The sequence below is a fragment of the Erpetoichthys calabaricus genome, chromosome 9, assembly GCF_900747795.2.
Source record: "Erpetoichthys calabaricus chromosome 9, fErpCal1.3, whole genome shotgun sequence".
In the NCBI taxonomy this organism is placed as follows: domain Eukaryota; kingdom Metazoa; phylum Chordata; class Cladistia; order Polypteriformes; family Polypteridae; genus Erpetoichthys; species Erpetoichthys calabaricus.
The window spans coordinates 103,060,125-103,084,411 of NC_041402.2; the positions used below are offsets into that span (position 1 = coordinate 103,060,125).

The window sequence follows — 24,287 nt, forward strand, 5'->3', positions numbered from 1 at the left end:
TTTTAAGAATTAATCTTGGCATTTGTTTATTCTTGACAATCTAACTAACAATTCATGAAATGTTCTATTTTTCAGCACAGAAAAATGAAGCATACAAAATATCTCACCTTCATCAACAGCTGCAATGACGTCGGATTCAGTATTGCCTTTAACTGTGCAATTTAGACTATCCTTTGATTCTTTAGGAATAGCCACTGCACTGAACAGTGTTTCTGTGTCCACAATAGAAGGATCTATTTCAGCCTTCTCACCAGACAGTTCTACTGTAAGGTTACTACTACTGAAGGTATCCACAAGACAAGCTTTTGCCTTCCCATCCTTGTTTGATTTCAAAATATAGGCAGAAGGTTTGGAGTAATGTCCTGTTGAGATACAATAAAAATATTTTGCATTTCTTATTATGTGATATTTTTTAAACTTTTCAATTGGTCAAAATATATTAAATAAAGTATATAGAGTATATATGAAAACACAACTAATGAATCTATTTTCTGAACTTGCATTTTCCAACAATGGGTCATGGGATGATAGAGTCTTTCACTACAGCAAACAGAGACGGCTAGGACACATTCCCACACATATTGGGAACAAGCCAATTTAAAAACTCCAATGAAAGTATTCTGATATATTTAAACATTGACAGGAAAATGGAGTCCTCAGAGAAACCTATCCAAACATTGTGAAAACATATAAACTTTATATAGGGATCTTCTTCCTGCTATGCCTGGTGTTAGTCCATCACAGGGCCTACAAATCCACACTCATACTCATACAAGATGGGTACTGTCTATAAGATTCAAACCTGAGATTCAGGATCGATTAAAGGCAATAACCAGTCTATCTAAAGTGCCAACCATTTTCAAGAATGTTAATAATACAAACAAGAGATCTATTGATATATAATATCAACCAAATTAGTAAGGGAATGCAGAATATATCATTAAAGATAATCTATAAAAATGATAGGCATTGTGTTACTTTTATACAGTATCTTTGCGTGACCAGATTGATGTATTATACTAAGTCATTTTAAGAGACTTAATACATGTTCAACAAGCTCCACAATCCATTTTATTAACCTTATTGCTTTGACTTACAGACAAGTAACCCCAATCAGATAAATTACTAAAAAAATAATGATGCTTCATCCATAGTCTAATGGAACACAATAAGTCAACATTTAAATTTAGAAAAAAATGCATTTTTGCATGCAAAAAAAGTTACTTGCAGCTCAGCTATGATGGCACTCTTTTTGAATCTTCTACACATTATTATTTTAATAAATGGTTTTAGTTTTTATTAATCCATGACGTTGGTAAATAATACTGAGCCTCAAACAAGTTTAAAGTATAATATTCAACAATAGAGCAACCTGGGATGTCTTTCCCAAAAACAATGAATCTTACAGGTTATTTAGCACTGCTATAATAGATGCACATAATGTACAAGGTCGTTTTGCATTTTTTTTTTTACTTGTTCTTGTTTTAGATGACTGTACAATATTACGATTTACTAACTCATACAACAGCTATCCTATAGTGAGAAGAAACAGAAGTGAGATAAAAAGAAAAATAACTTTATTCCATTTTTAGGCACACAGATATTACCTAGGCAGCCCGAGGGATGGTGTACATTGTTTTTGTTTATATTTATTTCTATAATATTTTATTTTTCAACAATTCTTAAATCAAGATTAGCAAATTCCATTATGCATTTGAAATTTCCATACTCTTTCAGACTATGTCATGATCATAAAGATATTATCAACTTATACATTTTTAATAATTAATATTAGAATTTATTTAAATGGGCGGCACGGTGGCGCAGTGGGTAGCGCTGCTGCCTCGCAGTTGGGAGACCTGGGGGCCTGGGTTCACTTCCTGGGTCCTCCCTGCGTGGAGTTTGCATGTTCTCCACGTGTCTGCGTGGGTTTCCTCCAGGCACTCTGGTTTCCTCCCACAGTCCAAAGACATGCAGGTTAGGTGGATTGGCGATTCTAAATTGGCCCTAGTGTGTGCTTGGTGTGTGGGCGTGTTTGTGTGTGTCCTGCGGTGGGTTGGCACCCTGCCCAGGATTGGTTCCTGCCTTGTGCCCTGTGTTGGCTGGGATTGGCTCCAGCAGACCCCCGTGACCCTGTGTTTGGATTTAGCGGGTTGGAAAATGGATGGATGGATTTATTTAAATAAACTCAATAACTTTGTCTCCATTATCGATATATATATAAAATGCTAAAGTCTGTTTGTCTGTCACATGATTACTTGCAAGCTAGGACCTTGATTTTGCCCTTAATCAAAAGCTTATGACTTGATATGTTCTGGAATAAGGATCCTGGGGGACCCACTATGGCTGCAGGTTTTTGTTCCAACTTGCTTCTGTTGTGAATTGGACTGGAATTAAGTGAACTGTTATTTCCCAGATTCTGTGTTCTGAAACAATATATAAATTAGAAAATTATGTAATATATAAATGTACTAAACAGTTAAATAGGAATATTTTTTTTCTTTTAGCAATATTTTTATCTTGATTTTCATTCTACTTTTCTAGGTGTTCTCATTGTTTAACTAATCCATTATTTACTAATTAGTGGGTCTGACACTAAAGTAGTTGCAGCCTTTCATTATTCAGTGTTGTTTGCCTGGGTGTTTGCTCAGCTAATTTTTAATTGTCATTATTAAGATGTAATGAAGGGAGAAAACTGCATGGAGAAAGGGTACAATATAATGAAATCTGCAAAAGAGAGTAAAGCTTTGAAATCTATAGCAAAAATAGAAATATTTCTAAATGTCTTATACATGTAAAAATAATCCTGCAGTGCTTTTCTGGATGTAGAATAAGAGAAAAAATAGCACCTAATTAAATGAGATCAGTGTTATCACTTGTTGTCTTTGATTATGAATCTGGCTGAAGCAAAAACATGAAGCCACAGTGGTTCCCCAGGACTGAGTTTGCAAAGCACTGTTCTAGAAATAAAAAAAAAGGTAAAACCAACCTGGTGACCATAAAGGACAGCAATGTGACCTATGGTCTCATGTTTATGTCAAAGTGGTTGTAAAAAACAAATGAAAGCCATCATAATGGCAGGAAGAAAAAAAAGAGTGTCAACATCTGCTGAGCATCAAGCAAATCACAGAAGATGATTAAGTGATGAAGGATGAGAAGAATAACAAGTGAAGATGCTGAGATGCATAGACAGACAAGCAATTGAGCAGCACACAAATATGATTGCTCATCGACATGCGAGACAAAGTCCAGGATACAGAATGCGAGAATGCCCCAGAGACACAAATGCACAGAGATAATCAAGAAGATCATCAAATAGTCAAAACTTCCTAGCATATGATTGCATTGCTTTTACATCCTTAGCAAAGTTAAATCAGCAGTGTAAAAAATATCTAGCCGTTTTATTTTATGGTGAACACAAAAGATGTTGCCAAAATAGAAAAGTTCCACTTGTTGTGTTAAATTAGCCAGCAGAAGTAATAAAATACATTGTAACTTCTGGATGAGTTAAAAGAAGTATCTATTTATAAAACATAGGAAGTATCACAGCTCCTTATCTTTAACTTGTTTTTTTACTTGTCTTTTATTTTAGAACTGTGGGTCAATGTGTTTCACTAGCATAACCTAACAAATGTTCTACTGTATTTAGTCATAAATATGATATCATTCATATGACCACAGATATTAGTATTGTACATTTTCAGAAAATGGTCGTAGTACCATTTTAATGTGTTCTATCTGATTAACGCTGTCTGTTACTAAGGCTGGGACAAGAGGTAGCCAGCACTTAACAATTAATGAGCGGGTAAGGGAACATGCAGAATTCAAATATAACCCTGATCAATTACCATTAGTCATGCATTTTAGGAACATTTTGTTAGTTAATGAGTCTTGTTTGTTATGAGTCCAAAGATGGTGTCTACAATGTTCTCAGGGTTGCATTGCTCTTCGGAAATGCACACCATTTTCATAGTTTAGAAACTATGTTGTAAATATTTCTGTAGCTAAATTACTGACTGGTAAATTACCTAAAGGAATACCAATGATTTTTTTTTATATTCTGCATAATTATTTATTCCTTATATATTAAATCTGTAAGTGTTATGTGGCAAGTAAAATATAAAATTGATGTAATTACACTGCGGTGGGTTGGCACCCTGCCCAGGATTGTTTCCTGCCTTGTGCCCTGTGTTGGCTGGGATTGGCTCCAGCAGACCCTCGTGACCCTGTGTTCGGATTCAGCGGGTTGGAAAATGGATGGATGGATGGATGGATGTAATTACAACATAAGTGTGGTAGTAAGACAAATACCAAAAAGACACAAATACAGTAAATACAAACATTGCAGGAGTTGGGATGTCAGGTTTCTGAAGTTAAAATGATCAAAAAAGCATTCAGCGACAGATTTACCAGATTTTTCAGGTAAGAAAAAACAGAAGTTTTGATGTGAGGGAATATTCATGGAGCCAGAGAACAGCAATTTGTTAGATATTTGTAGTAAGAATTTCACAAGTGACAATCATGACCCCCTATAAGACTACTGTGTATGTTTTTTTAGTTGACAATTTAGTAATACATGCTATTAGTAAAAAAATGATATATTTTACTCAGATTTTTTGATCAGGAAAAAATTACAATATTTCAATTAGCATTTAAGAGGATGAAATCAATCTTACAGTATTTGTTACAAGCTAACCATCTGTAACAGAATATGTGTACATTGCATATCTCAATATTTTAATAATTACATTTATTTTGTATTCTTCGTTTTAAGGAAATTTAAGGGAATGTACAGACCTGATCATTTAAAAAACATAAAACAATTGATAGTACATATTAGGTAATCTTTTCCACTATGTAACTGTGCTGTCCCTTTCTGAAATTTCATATTAATATACTGCATGAATACACAAAATGATATAATTTAAAATGAGTTAGAGCAAATTATTGTTTTTAACATGAAATGCATAATACCTCTAGTATTGTTTCTTATATATTTCAAGTTTATTTTGCAAGAATGCATTTAAAATTATACTTGTAACAATAATAAGAGCAATGAAAACAACAGAATCTTGCATCTTGCAACAAGTGGACAGTGAATGTGTTGTATGAAATGCTAATTGTTTACACTACAGATTTGTCCTCCACAAGGGTAATTCTTAAGGTACCAAAGTTTCATATCTGAAAATCAGTGTTGAGTTTCTGCTTAACACACATTGAGGAAACTTGATACATTAACTGGCAATCCAGATTGAATCCAGAACTCAGAAGCCACAAAACAGCAGCACTAACTACTTCACCACTATAGATATTTAAAAAATACACAATATATGTTGAGATGAGGTTACAAAATTCACAGAGACAACTAGCAAAAAGGCCATACTACTACTGTATTACTGTAGAGGTGAAAAATATAAGGAACCATTGTTCAAAGAGTTTGGGGAAATAAATATTAGCAAAAAATCCATTTGTCAGGAATATATAAAATATATTTATAATATATTTAATTTCTGAAAAGTGTGCTAATGTTTTTCAGTATGTAACCTAGTACATTATTTCACTTATGAGTTATTTAAAAACTGTTTGAGAACACATAACTTAATGGAAATAAACAAAAAATAATACAAATAACCCCTGAAGGAAAGTAGGCCCTGCAATCAATATTTACAGTAAAGAAACACCTACAGAACATTTTGCTCCACTGCTAAATACTACTTTGTATCTCACATTCACGCTCCAGTGGGTATAATTATATTTAATGTATTTCAGTTTTAATAATTCTGAATATGGCCGATATCTTACCTGAACAAACTTGGTACTGGGGTGCCTCAGAGGTTAAAAAAGAATTTGGACTCATTAGCAATGTTGTTCATGTATTTATTTCTTTATCTACTTTTATATTGAAGGAATCTTGACTTTTTTTTTGTATACTGATATCTGATCGTTTAGACAACTGGGCTACATTCATTTGTGAAACGGCAACCCGACTTTTATCCACATCTTATAGAAATATGACATGATACACTTTTTACAATCAGAAATTTGAAAAGATCTAATAAATTACAGTAATGTAATATAAAGTGTTAGCAGTTATGGGTTCTTTTGATCACAGTCTCACATTTATTCAGTACAGTACAGAAAAGGCCTGAAGCTAATGAAATGGCCAGGAAGAGGAATGGCCTCACAGTAGCATAACAGCTTGAACTAACATGTCTTTGTGAACTAATACATTAATGATAAAATAAGTAAGTTAATTACATAATTATAAAATTATCACAAATTTATAATACCTACAAAGTGTAACTATATTATACTGTACTTCTTATGTCCAATAATCTTTAAAATTCAATTACTTCTTTATTTCACTTCCTCTTTATTCGCATATAACAAGGGACTTATTTCCCATTATTGTTAAAGGTAAAATATTTATGCTCCTTTTAGTGTTCTCTAATGTAACCCAGCATTAGTAAATTAATAGACAAAATTAGTTATTTAGTTACAAAATTGCTTCTACTCCATTATTAACAGTTAATGTAATATATTTGTACAGTATCCTTCGTAGTTTTGCCACTTATATATTTGGGCTTAAACAGAGCCTGGAACTGTGGAATATTCTAAAGATGGTGGAGGTACTACCATAATTTTGTATTATTCTTTTTCAGTCTACAATTATTATTAATCTGTAATAATAATAAAAGTGTATAAGATTTATAATTGTTGATTTAACAAGTTAGTACAATTATTCATTTATTTTATTTTCAAAACAACGATAATATCAAACTTCAGCACTGAAAACAATTCAACTAATAGCCAAAAAATATCTGCAACCTGGCAGGAGTCAAAGCTATTTAAAAGATATTTTCTTGTCATTTTTCATAAATATTTATTTTTGGAAATTAATTTACTGCATAGTTTTGCAATTATGAAAGGGACAAAAAACAAAGGGAAAATGCTGCATTGATGTATTGTTTCTACTTTACTAAAAAATAAACATGCAGATTAGACACTTCATGGGCTTGCAAAAGTAAAATTAATGACTGAAATCAAAAGCACTTTTAATACAATACAGTAAATAACGCTGAATAAAAGTAAAGCTTACCTGGCATCACAATAAGTTTAGTTCCATTGCTAAAGATAAACTGGCTTCCATAATTCACACAGTGTCTCTAGTCAAAGCAACAACTATCATCCACATTCACTTCCACTTCACAGTCACCCTTAACCAAATCCCCGTTTTTGGGATATATGAGGAAACATTCCATGAATATAACGCAGTATACTACTATTCAGTAGAATACCAAAAAAAAAAAATTATATTTGCAAGATGGAGTGAAATCGGCAATCAGAGAGGTTGAAAATGTTAAATGTTGAAATTAAGTGCCTTTTTTGCAGTTTCCCTAAATGTTTGCACAGTGTTTTGTCATATATTATTAAAGATACACGTGGATGAATTTACAACATTTTAAGTGTGTATTAATGCTTGTCTGATGTTCCTTGCTATGGATCTAATCCAGGAATGATTTCTATATTACACACAACTGATAGGATGAGGATCCTTGTCACCCTAAAATGGATGATTATCTATATGTATAAACACAAGTACAGAGAAGGAAAAGGGCCAAAAGAACAGACAGAATCAATGATTAAAGACTGATTTAACATTAAATGAACATTCATAAATCTGTTTAATCTAGTTTGAGATTGCAGGGCACCCATGACTATCCTAAACCAGTCTTTTGAAGGCCCATTCATATACCCACAACCAATTTAAAATTGCAAATGAACTTGTTATGAATATCTTCAGAATTTGAAAACTGAAATATTGGAGGAAATATCCCAACAGGCATATTCAGAATATGTAGACTCTTTGCAGACAGTTGCCTGGTGTGAGTTCAATCTCAGAGACTCAAACTATAAACCTAACTGCTCTGACATCCCCAGGTAAAAGTGTCAAAAATTATTGTGATTGCTTCAATACAATAATCTGACTTGTGATTTATTAATGACATAGGCAATATATTATATTTTTGTTAAACTTTGTTAACCTAAGCACTACCACATCAGTCATCTTTCTGTATTATGAAGATTTCACATCTGAAAACTTTAAAAGCAATATGAAAATATCCTGCAGCTTCAGGTTCAGCTCATAGTATTGATACAAACATTTCTGCAGTTGTTTAAAATGAAAATATCTTTTAAATTCATTAAATTAAAAGTAAACCTGTATGTTTTTGAAATCTAAGTAATAAATCACTGTGAATTATTCTATTGATTGTCCTAATGTGTCATGTTACCTAATTTTAGGGGTGTAAATTTAATTCCATCCATTATCCAACCCATTATATCCTAACTACAGGGTCATGCCAACATGCCAATCCCAGCCAACAGAGGGCACAAGGCAGGAAACAAACCCCGGGCAGGGCGCCAGCCCACCAAAGGGCACACACACACCAATTTAGAATCGCCACTGCACCTAACCTGCATGTCTTTGGACTATGGGAGGAAACCAGAGTACCTGGAGGAAACCCATGCCGACACAGGGAGAACATGCAAACTCCACACAGGGAGGACCCCGGAAAGTGAACCATGGTCTCCTAACTGCGAGGCAGCAGCGCTACCCACTGCGCCACCATGCCACCCGTAAATTTAATTGGTTATTAAAATATTTGTTTAAAACTAAATTGATACAGAAAAATGTGTTGATGAATAAAAACAAAATTCATTATAAGGCTATATTTTAGTAGGAGTGAAATGAAAAGATTCAGTTAAAAAAAGTTAATGTTATCTTGTAAAATTCTGTCAAATTCACAACTTACTTGGTGTCACCATGAGTTTTGTTCTATTGCCAAAGATAAGCTACCATTCAGAAGTAACGCAGCAGTGGCCCTGACCTTAGCAATAACTTCAATGTCATACTGTCTAATATGCTTCAATCGCCTAATCAAAGCATAATATAATGTTTGTATTTGCTTAAAATACACACTTCATTATAATAGTTACATAAATTTCAATCCTTCCATCTGTTCATTTGTTCATTTTTAACCCACTGAATCCAGTTTAAAGTTGTAGTAGTAGGAGTCCACCTCAACAGGTAGAGATCAACCCTGAACAAGGTAACAGTACAGCTGAAGTCCCACACATGTACTCCCCAACTCACTAACATCAAGCCAATTTAGAATGATGGATTAACCAAACTCACATACTGTATCTTTCTGATCCAAATGGCAAACCTGCATGAGCATCTCAAGAGATGTTTGTACAGATTTGAGAAAATATGCAATGTACATAGAGGTAGAGCTTGAGAGAAGATATAAACTCAGTCTCCTAGGGCTCATAGACAGCAGTGCTAACCACTGTAATGAAGTTTAATACAGTTGTTAAAAAAAAGCACATGTACTAACTTGTCCTTCAAAATCTTTTATTACTGTAATGTTTGTAAATAGTACTAACAGACATAGTTATATTTTAATCAATTTGAATTAAAAAAACTGTGTTATGCTCAATGCATAACTGATTTTACAGTAACGTGTGGTTCGTTACCAGTTAGTATTAATCTTTATATTCTATTTTTTCTTTAACTTTAAAACACTGCACATCTATATATGACTAATACAAAAATTCTATTAGACACAAAAATCTTCATTAAATTATAAATTAGTATTGTGTCACCTATGTTAAATTTAGTAAATGCTAAATGTATGCTACTAAGGGTTTAGAAGGAAAATGTTCTAGACAAAACACAGATGCCTTGTTAAAATTTGAAGCCTCAGAGTGAAATTTTTGAGAAGGAACCACAGGTTATGCAGGAGGCATCTCTGCCAATATCTTAACATGAACCTTAATATATATGTGGCTATAGCAGTATTTTAATGTATATTATATAAATTGTATTTAATTTTGTTCCAAATTAAGTTACTCTGACAATCAGACTGAAAAAAATAACTAATTAAATAAACTGATGGCCCTTTTCAATTATTCGCCAAGAAATTTCAATCTAATCAACCACTTACACATAGGCGAGGTGGGTGAAATAAAAAACAGTCTTCGGTTTCAAGTCTAACTTGTCCTTTCCCTAAAGACTTTGTTTCCAGAAGCTGTTTTCTTCATGATAAGTATCATCTGTAATTTTTCTGGTGTCAAGTGAACTAAATTTACTTTAATAGAATAAATGTGTAGATTTAAATGTATAAAGACACTGAAGTCTAAATGCTGAAAGCTGATTTGTGTTCTATTGGTACTACTTTGTATATCTGTGCTGTAGTCCATGCCTGTCCAGTATATAAGAACTATGAAAGTATTAACATAACAAACTGAATATGTTTTTTACTACATTTTAATTGTTGGGATGAATGCAAGTTTTGATTTAAAGGAATCTGTTTTAACAAAATATGGAGCATACAAAAATAATAAAGTCAAATCCATTAAAATCAGTGCAACTTGATTTTTGACTTTTATTTATTTTTTGACATTATGTAATACTCTGGATTTAAAATGAGCATGTAATAAATCAAATATAGTATTATTAATTATTACCATATTCTGTTCATGTGTATATTTATAAATTGCAGTTTAAACAATGATTTTGTAATTATATATATATATATATATATATTAATATATATATATATATATATATATATATATATATATATATATATATATAATATAATTGGCGGTACTCGCTGTAACTATATCACAAGAGCTGTCAGGTTTCTTATTTTTATTTGTTAATTACATTTTAGGAGTATATTTAGAAATTTGAACTATTGCAATATAAACAAAGAAACACTAGATAATTTTGATGAAAAATTAACTTCATCACCAACTTGTCTCTAAGGAAATTTTAAGTTTCCTACTAGTTTTACTAAATGTGCAAGCAAATTCCTCTTGTCTTATAAACCTACAAGACAATATTAAAAACAAATAAACAAAAAACTCACTTGGCATCACAATGAGTTTTGTTCCATTGCCAAATATCATCTTCAAAGCATCATTCACACAGTGGCTCTGTTCTTAGCAATTACTTTGGCTTCAGGTGGAATAATAATGATATGATTGTGTATTTAGATGGAATTAAATAACCATTAAATTTACTTGATATAAGTGTATTTAGTTTTATAATGTTGCAAGAGCCATGTACACTATACTGAACCAGAATTAATAGTAACTAGTGACTGTCTTTCTAGGTAACGTATATAACTGTTTTTAATTGACAAATTCACACTTTCATGTATATTTCAATCAAAAAAATATATAAATTAAAAAAATATAAAAAGAAAAGATGTACTACTGAGTGTTTAGCTTAGGTTCCATTACCAGATATGAACTTATTCATTGCAAAACTACCACACGTTTTGTTAGCAAAAACTACATACTAGACTTATAAACAAAATGTAAATGATACATATAACACTTAAGAATTTTAGGTTTTCACTTTTTAGATTAAATCAATTTACTACTAGACAGTAAAATATTTTTTTTATTGTACATATTTGACACATTTTAACTTTAACTAACTAATTGGAGCTCTATTTCTCTTCAAAGAGATGAGTTTAAGTATAATTTGTGTATAAATTGTGGGAGTTGTCAGTACTTTTGCCTAATGGATCTGGATCCTATGTCCTTGGTTCTATCCCTTGCCTAATTATTGTTTGTGTGGATTTTGCATGTTATCCCTTTGTCTATTTGAAGTTTTTGAGGCACTTTGGCTTTCTTCTCACATTAACAAATGCATTCATGTTAAGTTGATTGGCAACACCTCTGTGTGAGTGATGCTCTGGTATTTCTTACTAGATTCAATCTTGACTTGTGTTTGATGTAGGATAGACTGTGGACTACTGTTAACTTACATTGAATTAAGGGGGTCTGAGAATGTCATCTGTGTATATATGCATATGTAAAGGTTTGAGACCCAATAAATTGATTTTTATACTTAACATAAGCAGATTTTAACATAACATAATGTAAATGTTTTGATCGTGCTTAATTCAATTTAGAATCATGAAGGCTAGAGCCAGCACCATTGAGCATAAGTAAGGAAACAGCCCTCGACAGGATGTCAGTTCATCACAGGAGCTTAATAATACAATTTTAAATGCATTTTTACTGTAATTTTATATATTGCTGAAAATTAAATGTAAGTTACCTGGCATCACAATCAGCTTTATTAGAGTTTGGCAAATATTTACTTGTTTCTAGAGTACACACAGTCACTCTGTGTTTAGACGGAACACCAATATTGGAATAAAGAGTTCTTAATCTAATAATCATAGAACAATGACTATTCTTTATTTAAATAACTGGAGGAAGAAGATGATCCACTGTGGCAACCCCTAACGGGAGCAGCCAAAAGAAGACGATGAGTATATATAATTACTTTACTTTTTGTGCTCAGACTTCTCTGTAACTATTCATCACTGTTTGCAATAAATAATAACAAACACATTATTGCCATTTTCCTATACATTTAAAAATCAGTATTATTTCAATATAAAATTAGTCCAAAGAATGATTTAGAATATACCTGGTTTTACAATAAGTTGTGTTCCATTACCAAATATAAGCTTGCCGTATCCTGAATTCACACACTGTTACCACCTTCAACAAAAACTGCACATTAGAATCAATTAAAAAAAAAGATTTATGAAAGATGACATGCTTAATTATTTGAGGTTTTCTTTGAATGGGAATGTTGGCAGAATGGCACAATGCCTGTCACTAAAGCCTTACATCTCCAGAATTAGAGTTTAGTCCCAATCTTCATAAAGATGGCACGGTCTACTTTCTTCTACACTGTTTTTCTCCAACATTCACATAGACTAAATGGTGACATTCAGATATTAAATTGTGTGAATGAAAGACTGGAGCCTTGTCTAAGAATGTTTCTTGCCTAAGCCTGATGGTATCACAGTTAAATCTGACAGCTTGTTATTTGTTCTGGAAAAAGCAAGTTTGGAAAATGAGTGAATAAATGGACAGGGCATTCTGTATTCATTTAATATATAGCCTACAAAATATCAGAAAATGAATAAATAGACAAGTTACAAATTCTTCTGAAAACCAGAAAGATAAAAGCCTAAATTGTAGTGAAATGGTGACAAGGAATAATTCTGTGAAATTATCTCAGTTTATAAACTAAACACAGATTTATTTTGCATTTCATCACAAAACTGGGTAAAGTAAAAACTTTAGTTCTATGTTTTAAAACTTTCACTTATGACATGTTGTGCTTTCAAATTCTTTTAGTCTGGGTTAAGTCTAACAACTCACTAGCACTAGCTACTTTCCTGAGCACAATACAACTGAGGACAGGATTCAGCCATTAAATCCCTAAACTAGATTGTCTGATGATGGATAGTATTTTGTTTTGCAGTTATTTGCAATCACTTAAGCACTACAGACCAAAAGTTAATTAATATTTCAACAAAAATCAAACAAATGATATACAGTATTTTCAAGCATTTCACTAATGTATAGTTTTCAAACATTTATCTTTATATCAGTGTTTCTTCTGCATATTTACAGTAGTATGAACTTAGAGCATAGCACTAAATCAATGTCTCCTTGCAGTATGTAAACATTATGGATAGGACAGCAGTCCACTGTCAAACTACTACAGTACAATAGAAACTGCACAAAATAATACAGAAAATAAGGCATACCTTTGCTGATATTTAAATAATATTTAATGTTTTTTTGTATTTAGAGCTGTCTGTAAGGGGATGGGGGACTAAGGAGGCAAGTGTCTTGGGCCCCACACCAGGCAAAACACCCACTCCACAATCTGCAACCCCTTTCAAACACACATAAAAATATAAATATATACATTTGTAAATATTTTAATAGAGTGATGGACAAAGCTCCTATTTTCACTAACACTTTTACTTTATCCATTCATATCAAAACTTACTCCGAGAACAATGGTCTTGGCCCATGGGCCCACTTTCCACCCTGTTAAATCCCCCTTCAACCCTTGAGGCAAACCTGGTTGTATTACTATTAAAATTCCCTTTATCACATACTATTATAATGCCACATTTATTCAACTTTTTTTTCACATTAATATATTTCAATATTTAATTTACTAAATTGTTAATTATATTATTAATCAATGAAAATACTATGTACAAGTAGGTTAACAGTAATAAACAAATAAACACATTGAAAATTGTATTGCTGTAAAGATGTCTTCCTTTTATAAGGATTAAAATACATTAAAAGTTAAGGGATTTACATGAATTAAGTACTTCTATTAAAACACAATAAGTTATAAAACTATCATAATTTACCTGGCATCACAGTTAATTTTGTTCCATTACCAAAGACAAGTTTAACTCCAAGATTCACACAGTGACTTTGGCCTTAGCAATAATTTTTAATTTCAGAGTGAATTCAGTACTTTTATTAGTAATCAGTTGTCAACACCATGTTTGCATCGCTTTAACTACACAATTTCCTCATTAGAGTTAAATATTCTAAACATTTTATATGCAGTATGTTAATATATGTTGGTCATCAAGAAAGTGTATTTGCATAGCTGTTTATGTGCGTACTGTTTCCTAATAACAACAGCAAACATATTCTATACATTTTAATATTTAACAAAAGTGTCTAACATATATTTAATTACTTCTCATGTTGGAAAAGCATATGCTAGAAAAAATAAATGGATACCTGACTCCACAAAAAGTTGTGTTCCATTTCCAAATATTAGCTTGCTGAGTCCTGAATACACACACTGATATTATCTTCAGCAAAAACTGCACATTAGAATGGATGAATCATTTAAAAAATATCTGTTAATCTATTAATTATCAAAGCTGCTAAATCCAGTTTAGGATAATAAAGAGCCAGTGCCTAACTGGTGGGACTGGAGATAAAATGGGAACGAAGCCTAGAATGGGCACCTGTTTTTGGGCAGTGCAATGTTCCTGCACATGCCAACATTAACTTAGACTGAGAGAATTTGGCATCATCTGTATATTTATATGTTTTTGGGATTTGGCAAAAATTGAGTACCTGGAGTGCCCTCACAAATATGGGTATAATGTGTAGATTCCACATGGACAATTTTCAAGCCAAATTATGAGCTCAGGATGCTGGAGTTGTGTGGCAGCAACAGCACTAACAGGAGAGGGGGTGCTTAAATATTTTATGCATTCAGGAAAGTGAAAATTGCATTATCTAAGAGCATGATATTTTAACAGATACTGATAATATTTTAATCTCTAATTAAGTTTATTCTAAAGGTGGCACAGTGGACAGCACTGCTGCCCTTGAGTTCTGGGAACCTAATTTTTCCTCTTTCCTGCATTTCTTTTTTTCTTGGCATGGTTTCGTGACTGTGGTGCAACAGCCAGCTCTGAGTCAGTATGAGCCTCTAATGGGACTGAAATATTTAAAAAGAGTAGATACTTTAATGAATGATAACACATTCTTTTTGTCTTATTTCCGTTAACATCATCATTGTTTATTTTTAAACAATAAATTATCATTTTGTAGCAAATGACACAGAATGTGAATATTCCAAATTGTGACAAATATATACAATATGGAAATTGTGGCAGTTCTTGTTTAAATTATAATTTTATATTTTCAATTTTGATTTTAAAATGTTTCAGCTGTTGTTATTAGCACTATAGCGGGTTGGATAATAGATGGATACTTAAAGAAAGTCATTGTCTGTATTCAGCAATCCAAGGCTCAGCAGGGTTACTTAAAACCTCTCTTAGCAGATGCAGGACACAAAGTATGAGCTTGTCAAGGATGGGACATCACTTCACATCACAGGAAGTAAAGTAAAGTGAAAAGTTTGACAGTGGGCACACATGAGAGCAAATGATAAGACCATAAGTATACTTGTGACAAGAACAAATTTTTCAGTCATAAACACCTTGTTAGTTCCTATTTAACCTAAATTTAAAAAAATAATGACAATTTCAAGGTCCCTTTTCTGTACACTACTACTTATTACATATTTCTACAGTTTTAGCATAAATTCTGGTGCTGCTCAGTGTATTAGTTGCTTTACAAAACAATAGATTAGGAAAGCCAAAATCTCATTGACTAAACACATGCTGACTATATATTTTTAAAAATATTTCTGATCATAAAACTCTATCGTGTTGTTTTTTGGGTTTTTTTTAACATCGTCTCACTTTATTTACCATAATTAAAGACCTGTAATTTCCAGGTCATTTTATTACAAATTTTTACAAACTTTTACTCTATAGAAATATACCCAGTATGATTTCCAAAAATACGTAAAACTTGTACATATAATTACCAGCTTTTTTCGAGACCTTGAATAAATGTTGTCTTGTAAGAACATCCATCCATCCATCCATTATCCAAATCACTATATCCCAACACAGGGTCACAGGGGTCTGCTGAAGCCAATCCCAGCCAACACAGGGTGCAAGGCAGGAAACAAACCCTGGACAGGGCACCAGCCCACCGCAGCTTGTATGAACATTTAATATTTTAATCCCTTACATGCTATCAGATAACTTTCTACTAATTGTTTTAGAATGACCTGAATAATCTCTCTATTAACAGTATCTTATTGGCATTTTAAATTAAAACTTCAGAGAAAGAGGAAACTCAGTTTATGAACTATTTGTTGATCTGCATGATACATTTTCTCCCTGTGCTGTTAATATATTTCACTACCTCTTTAACTGTTCTTTTATTGTCAAAATAAAGATACTTGGGGTATTTCTCCACTAATAAAATCTGCAAGTTATCCTATTCTTCTCTCTTTTGTTATGAATTTATCTAGTATTTCATATATTCTCTTAAATGTGTTCCTTGGCCACTGTTACTACTAGAACTAGGACACATTTTATTTGCTTGAACATTGGCATTCTTAATTTATTAATTAAATTTGAAAAACTTAATAGGTTTTATCATGGATGATACTGCTATATCTGTGTGTGTTATATTTTTGTTAGTTTGTTACAGTCATATTTGTATATGAGCTAAAATCTGTTTTTTTACATTCTACTGTTTCATTTTTTTTTATTTGTGTTACTTTTTCACTTTTTACTTAATTGATTAGGTAAATGCACATGTAAACACGAATGTAGAAAAACTTGGCAGAGATAAACATGCTTGCCATTTTAAGCAATTTGCAAATAAATGATAACACTCTTTCCAAATCACTTCCATAAAAAAGAAAAACATACCTGGCATCACTATAACATTTGTTCCGTTGCCAAAGAAAAGCTTGCCTGCATAATTCACACAGTGTCTAAGATCGTAGCAATAACTTTAATTTTGGTTTAACTTCAGAACACTTTTGCCATTAATCAACCATAAGCAAGTGTTCTTGGTTTTTAAAACAATGCATTTCGTGATACCATTTAAATAAGTATAAGTGGTTTGACATGTTGAAAATAAAATGCACATACACATATTATACAGTATTTATATGACCCATGATTGGAACAAGCTAATATTTCTTAATTGGTGACTTAATGACTTAATTGGTAAGTGCAAGTTAATTTTAATAATAATTAATTGAATTATAAAAATCCTATGCTCTGTAACTTACTTCACCATATTTAATCAACAAGAATAAAAACCACTTCTAACTGTTTTGTAAACATGCTTATTTAACCATAAAACACAGTATAAAAAATATAATTGATATAAATTTTCAAATATAAAATCAATATTTAAATGTACCTGAGCTAACAGTAAGTTGTGCTCCATTACCAAATGTTAACTTGCTGAATCCTATAATTACACATAACTATCACCTTTAACAAAAAATACACATTACTTTTATTAAAGCAGAGAAAAGGCACTTATTTATTTTTAATTTTGAAATTTTCTAAGTTTTCAAATGGAGAACAATAAAATTGTATTATGGTTATAACACCAAACCTATAACATAAAAAATAGAATTTTCTAAAGACTGTACGTAAAAGAAAGTGATAAAATCAAAGACTGTAGGCATTAATAGATTTAGAGTACTGAAATACTGTACTAAGCAATTATTATTTTATTTATGTACATTGGTTAAAAGAAAACTTGGGTGATGTGACAAGCTTGTGCTCCATTTAAATTTTGATCCTGCCTTTCATCTAATACGGCTGAGAGAATCTGATGTATTTTTTAAAGCAAACAATTTTATATTATTTACTTGCAATGTAAAAAAATACATAAAAAGCAAATATTAGTGACTGTATATGTGTGTATATTGTACACATAAACATATACAGTGTGTGTGTTTATGTGTGTGTGGTTAGATAGATAGATAGATAGATAGATAGATAGATAGACAGATAGATAGATAGATAGATAGATAGATAGATAGATAGATAGATACTATCAGTAACAGTTATTATTGAAATGAAAAATCATAAATGTAAGTATGTTGCAAGCAACCAATAAAATATTAAATTATAGCTTTCAGTTGTCCATCTATTTATTGAGCATATGCACCATTTACTGTTCTACTCTGTAGAGATTATTAGTGAGTCAGAGCTGATCCTTTACTTGACTTGCCTGCACTCTCACTGGGTCATTGGTCCACTTCAGTAAAACTTCAGTAAACCTAAAGTTGATAATGATAATGATTTGTTCATTTATTTACTAAATGTTTCTTAAAGTAAGAATCTGTTTAATGCTGTATTATATAACTATTTCTTCTTTTGTGTGCAAATAGCACAACTGGATGTGAACATATATGTGGATATATTGACATTGTTAGGATTAAAAAAAAAAGAAAAGAAAAAAACACAAATACAGTTTAAACATTTGCAGTTGCAAAATCAAAAATTAAAACAAATGACACTTAAAATATCATTAATCATTCTTAAAAACATCACCTGGCAATACAGTAAGTTTTGTTCCATTGCCAAATATGAACTTGTATCCAGAATTTGCACAGTGTCTCTGGTCTTAGCAATAACTTCAGGTATTAAGTTGATAATAATGATACCAATAAAAACCTCAATGAAAATGCATTTTTGCACAAAATGCACACTATTTTAAATATTTAATTTTGTACACTATTTTAAACATTTAAAGTTAGTCTGTGAATACTTCTTTTAAGATAACATAATATGAGTTATTAAAGGTAACTAGCAGATTAGGAAAATTGTTATATTTTAATAAACATTCACATAAAAATTTATTTTAAAATTTTCCAGATTTGCTCATGTAGTAAAGGTCAATGCATACCTGGAGTAACAAAAAGTTGTGTTCCATTGCCAAATGTTATCTTGCTTAATCCTACATTCACACAGTGTTGCCATGTTTAATAAAAACTATATATATAGAATCATTCATTCAAATTTATATTGAGAGATGGAATGCTTAATTATTTAATATTCTGAATTATCAACAATTTTCATCAAAATAATATTCTAAAATAAAGGGGTGGTAGTGTGGTACAGTGTTAGTACAGCTGCTTCACCCCTACAGAGACTTGTGTTCAATTACCATTTGAACCTTGTAGCTGTATGTATGACGTTTACATGTTCTTCATAAATCGTGCTGTTTCTTACAGTTAGTCTGTTTTCTTGCCATATCTGAATTAGTATCCATGAGTGTACTTTTTATTGGAATTGCTTCTCTGCCTATGGTTTGTTCGTGTCTTGTGTCCAGTGATAATAGACACAGTATGTTTCTGGCTCCCTGCATCTCTCTAATGTAAAAGCTAAATCAAAAATTGGATAGATCACTAAATTTAAAAGAAACAAATAACAAAAAGAACATTTACAGCACCAATGAATTCACTGCTAAGTGCTATCTTTGTGAAAACCAAACAAATATACAAAGGGTGTTTAAACATCTGAAAGGTATCCCAACTCGGATTTCAACTTGGGTTCAAAAAGATGTTTTGTTGTAACACTATTGAAAATATATATGGCAACATTTCAATTTTTTTTAAAACTTTATACACTGTCCTTTCACTTATTATTATTTTCCCCAACCATAATATTCACTAATCCAGAACAAAGAAGTCTTTCAGATCCTTCCATACCCAGTGAATATGTTTCGCTAAAGAGTTAACTATGCTATGTATTCAAAAGAAAGTTTCCTTGTTTATTATAACAAAAACCCACCATATTTAAAATATATACTAAGAATATTTACTATATCTATAAATAAGTAACATGTGCTTCCCAAAATGTTTTACAAGAAAATAAAAGTAAGAATTAGACAATACCTGGTTCTACAATAAGTTGTGTTCCATTGCCAAACACTAACTTGTTCAATCCCATTCCAGTATTCACACACTGTTATTACCTTTAACAAAAACTTTATATTTGGATTAAAATACAAAAATGTGAATTGTGAAGCACTTAAATTTTGCAATAAAAAAGGAAATTTTCTATGAATAAAAAATGGAATGGAATCAATTACATATTTCATAACTAATATAGTACACATTTTGTCGACTGAATTAAGTGACAAGATGCCAATGATGCTGGTGGCACTTAAGACTAATTGGATAACATTTCAGTTTCTATATTTTATGGCAGAAACTCTTTTTTAGGTTCACTCTCAATACAAATACTGTCTGGACAAATTGTCACACTATGTGAATAAGCATGACCTTTATTGAACTGGCATCTCAGGCAAGATAAGCCTCCATCCATTTTCTTGAGAGAAGATGTAGCCTTTCCATAACCCATAGGATGAGGTAAATAAAACAGGGGAACGAAGGGATCATTCTCTGTTCATAATTCTATGTCTTTCAGGTTTTCAGTAACCTTTTAATTTACTGAATCTGCTTAAACAAGTTTTAGGATCACAAACTGGTAAAGTTTATCCTAACATAAATTGGCTTAAGACACTAATTAACCCTGCACAGGGTGCCAGTCTTATTCATGCCATGCCAATGCAGAATTACCAATTAACCTCCCTTAAACATCTTTGAAATGTTCTGATAAAAGTAGAGCAAATGGAGAGAAAATAGATAGATAGATAGATAGATAGATAGATAGATAGATAGATAGATAGATAGATAGATAGATAGATAGATAGATAGATAGATAGATAGATAGATAGATAGATAAATAAATACAGATGTTGTAGATGGACAAACTCTTCAAAGAAAGAAGCCATGCCAGTATTCAGGTATTGACTCCTGGAACTGGGAGGCAGTAATAATAACTACTACATCTGTAATTTATTACTTTTTATTTATTTATTTATTTATTTTTTTGACCTATGTAGAATAGCAACAAACTGTTTTCAAACTTTTAATAGTCTGGCTTCATTATTATTGTAGGAAAAAAAAAACAAATGTAAAGAAAGTTAATCATACCCTTCATATTGTAATACATTTTATTCAAGATGTCATTCTGCAACTCTGGAGCTAATAAGCTATGGTACTCATTCAGATCAAAATACTTTGAAATTTACATTTCATAGGTATCAATATTTTGAAAAATTTCCACCACATTTACCTGGTGTCACAGTCAACTTGGTCCCATTTCCAAAGATGATCTTGCCTGCGTTATTCACACAGTGATTCACCCACAAACAATAATTACCTTAACTTTCTAATTGTCATTTGGACAAGCATAATAATCCCAAAAAATTGCTTTCCTTTTTCCTTTATTTATTCAAAATGGAAACATTCCAAACAGATTACATTAACCAAAGATTGTTTCTGTTGGCATTTTCTAACTGTAGGCCATTCTTATTATAAATTTAAAAGTTTTATATTGTATTTACATTTTAAAATGTTGAGGGCACAATTTCAATAATAATGAAATAATAAATTATACTGTTTTGAATATATTTCAAAGAACATTGCATTATGGACAGTCAAATTTGCAAAGAATTGAGGTAAGCCTTTGGAGAGGATTATTTAACAGCAAAGATAACCCTCTAATGAAGAAACTAATTTTAATAAAACTAGCAATCACTACATTTCAGCAGACTAGGGCTACCACTCCTGCCGGCTTTCCCAGAGGGCAGGCATCACGATGAATTGGTCAGCATTGCTGCCTCACCTCACTATTTAAGACACATTTCCAGCCTATCCTTTACCTCTTTGAAGTCCACATATTATCCTGACTTTTTGTGTATGCTTTTTTGTGTACTCTGAATTCTTCAAACATTCCAAAGACATATACAGTTAAAGTGGGTTTCCTACGTTAGTGTGGGACTGTCAGTTTCTGTGTCTTGCAATTTCTTGGCATATTTTACAGCTTTTATGCCCTATTCAAGATCTTCAACATTTATGCTGATAATGATAATGACATAATAGACAAATGATACTTTTGCCCATTGATGTATTGCTAAATATCTCTTAAGATAATAATCAGTTTAATACTGTGTTACATGTATGGTGCTTAAACATTTGCAAGTGCAAAATCAAAATATTAAACACATGACACTAATAATACCATTATTCACTCTTAAAATCATACCTTACCTGGCAATACAGTAAGTTTTGTTCCATTGCCAAATACAATCTTATATCCAGAATTCACACAATGTCTCTGGTCTTAGCAATAACCTGAGTTTCAGACTAACTAATGTACTTAATTATCAAATAATGATAGAATGTTCATAAAGTATACAAAATATTTTTTTTCACAAATCATACTTACCGGTAATATTTTAATCATTTACTAATACAATGTTTCTTATTAATGGTAACTTGCAGATCAAGAACATTTTTACCAACATTTTCAAACAAATTTTGTTATTTTAAATTCAAATATTTTATATATTTTTTTAATTGTTAATGAAGAAGGTATAAGTAATGGTCAGTGCATACCTGGGTTAACAAAAAGTTGTGTTCCGTTGCCAAATATTATCTTGCTTGCTCCTACATTCACACAGTGTTACCATGTTTAATAAAAACTCTATATTAGAATCATTCATTCAAATTATTATTGAGAAACTGAATGCTTAAGTATTTTATATTTTGAATGATCAACATTTTTCTTCAAAATAACATGCTAATAGAAAGGGGTGGTAGTATGGTACAGTGTTAGTACAGCTGCTTCACTCCTACAGAGACTTGTGTTCAAATACCATTTGAACCATGTAGCTGTTTGTATGAAATTTCATATTCTTCATAAATCAGGCTAAGGTTTTCTACAGTTAGTATGTTTTCTTGCCATATCTGAATTAGCATCCATGAATGTACTTTATATTGTAATTGCTTCTCTGTCTATGGTATGTGTCCAGTGATAATAGATACAGTAAGTATCTGGCTCCCTGCATCTTTCTAATGTAAAAGCTGGATCAAAAAATGGATAGATGACTGAATTTAAAAAAATAATAATAATAACAAAAAGAACATTTAAAGCACCAATGAATTCACTATTAAGTGCTATCTTTGTGAAAACCACACAAATATACAAAGGTTGTTTAAATATCTGAAAGGCATCCCAACTCGGATTTCAACTTGGGTTCAAAAAGATGTTTTGTTGTAATACTATTGAAAATATTTATAGCAACATTTGAATTTTTTTTTAAGAATTTTAAACACTGTCCTTTCACTTATTATTATTTTCTCCAACCAGAATATTCACTAATCCAAAACAAGGAAGTCTTTCAGATCCTTCCATACCCAGTGAATATGTTTCGCTAAAGAGTTAACTATACTATGTATTCAATAGAAAGTTTCATTGTTTACTATCATAACAAAAACCCACCATATTTAAAATATATACTAAGAATATTTACTATATCTATAAATAAGTAACATGTGCTTCCCATAATGTTTTACAGGAAAATAAAAGTAAGAATTAGACAATACCTGGTTCTACAATAAGTTGTGTTCCATTGCCAAACACTAACTTGTTCGATCCCATTCCAGTATTCACACACTGTTATTACCTTTAACAAAAACTTTATATTTGGATTAAAATACAAAAAAGGTGAATTGTGAAGCACTTAAATTTTGCAATAAAAAGGAAATTTTTTAAGAATAAAAAATGGAATGGAATCAATTATATATTTCATAACTAATATAGTACACATTTTGTCGACTGAATTAAGTGACAAGATGCCAATGATGCTGGTGGCACTTAAGACTAATTGGATAACATTTCAGTTTCTATATTTTATGGCAGAAAGTCTTTTTTAGGTTCACTCTCAATACAAATACTGTCTGGACAAATTGTCACACTATGTGAATAAGCATGACCTTTATTGAACTGGCATCTTAGGCAAGATAAGCCTCCATCCATTTTCTTGAGAGAAGATGTAGCCTTTCCACAACCCATAGGATGAGGTAAATAAAACAGGGGAATGAAGGGATCATTCTCTGTTCATAATTCTATGTCTTTCAGGTTTTCAGT

At 31.4% G+C, this 24,287-nt stretch overlaps 1 gene segment (V, D, J or C); it reads right to left on the reverse strand.

Annotated features, from left to right (window-relative positions):
• LOC114658024 (M1-specific T cell receptor alpha chain-like) overlaps window positions 1-24,287 on the reverse strand; it is a 51,261-nt gene that overhangs the window by 4,815 nt on the left and 22,159 nt on the right. Inside the window, 1 exon segment of the C gene segment in view lies at window positions 108-362. Coding sequence covers window positions 108-362 — 255 coding nt within the window.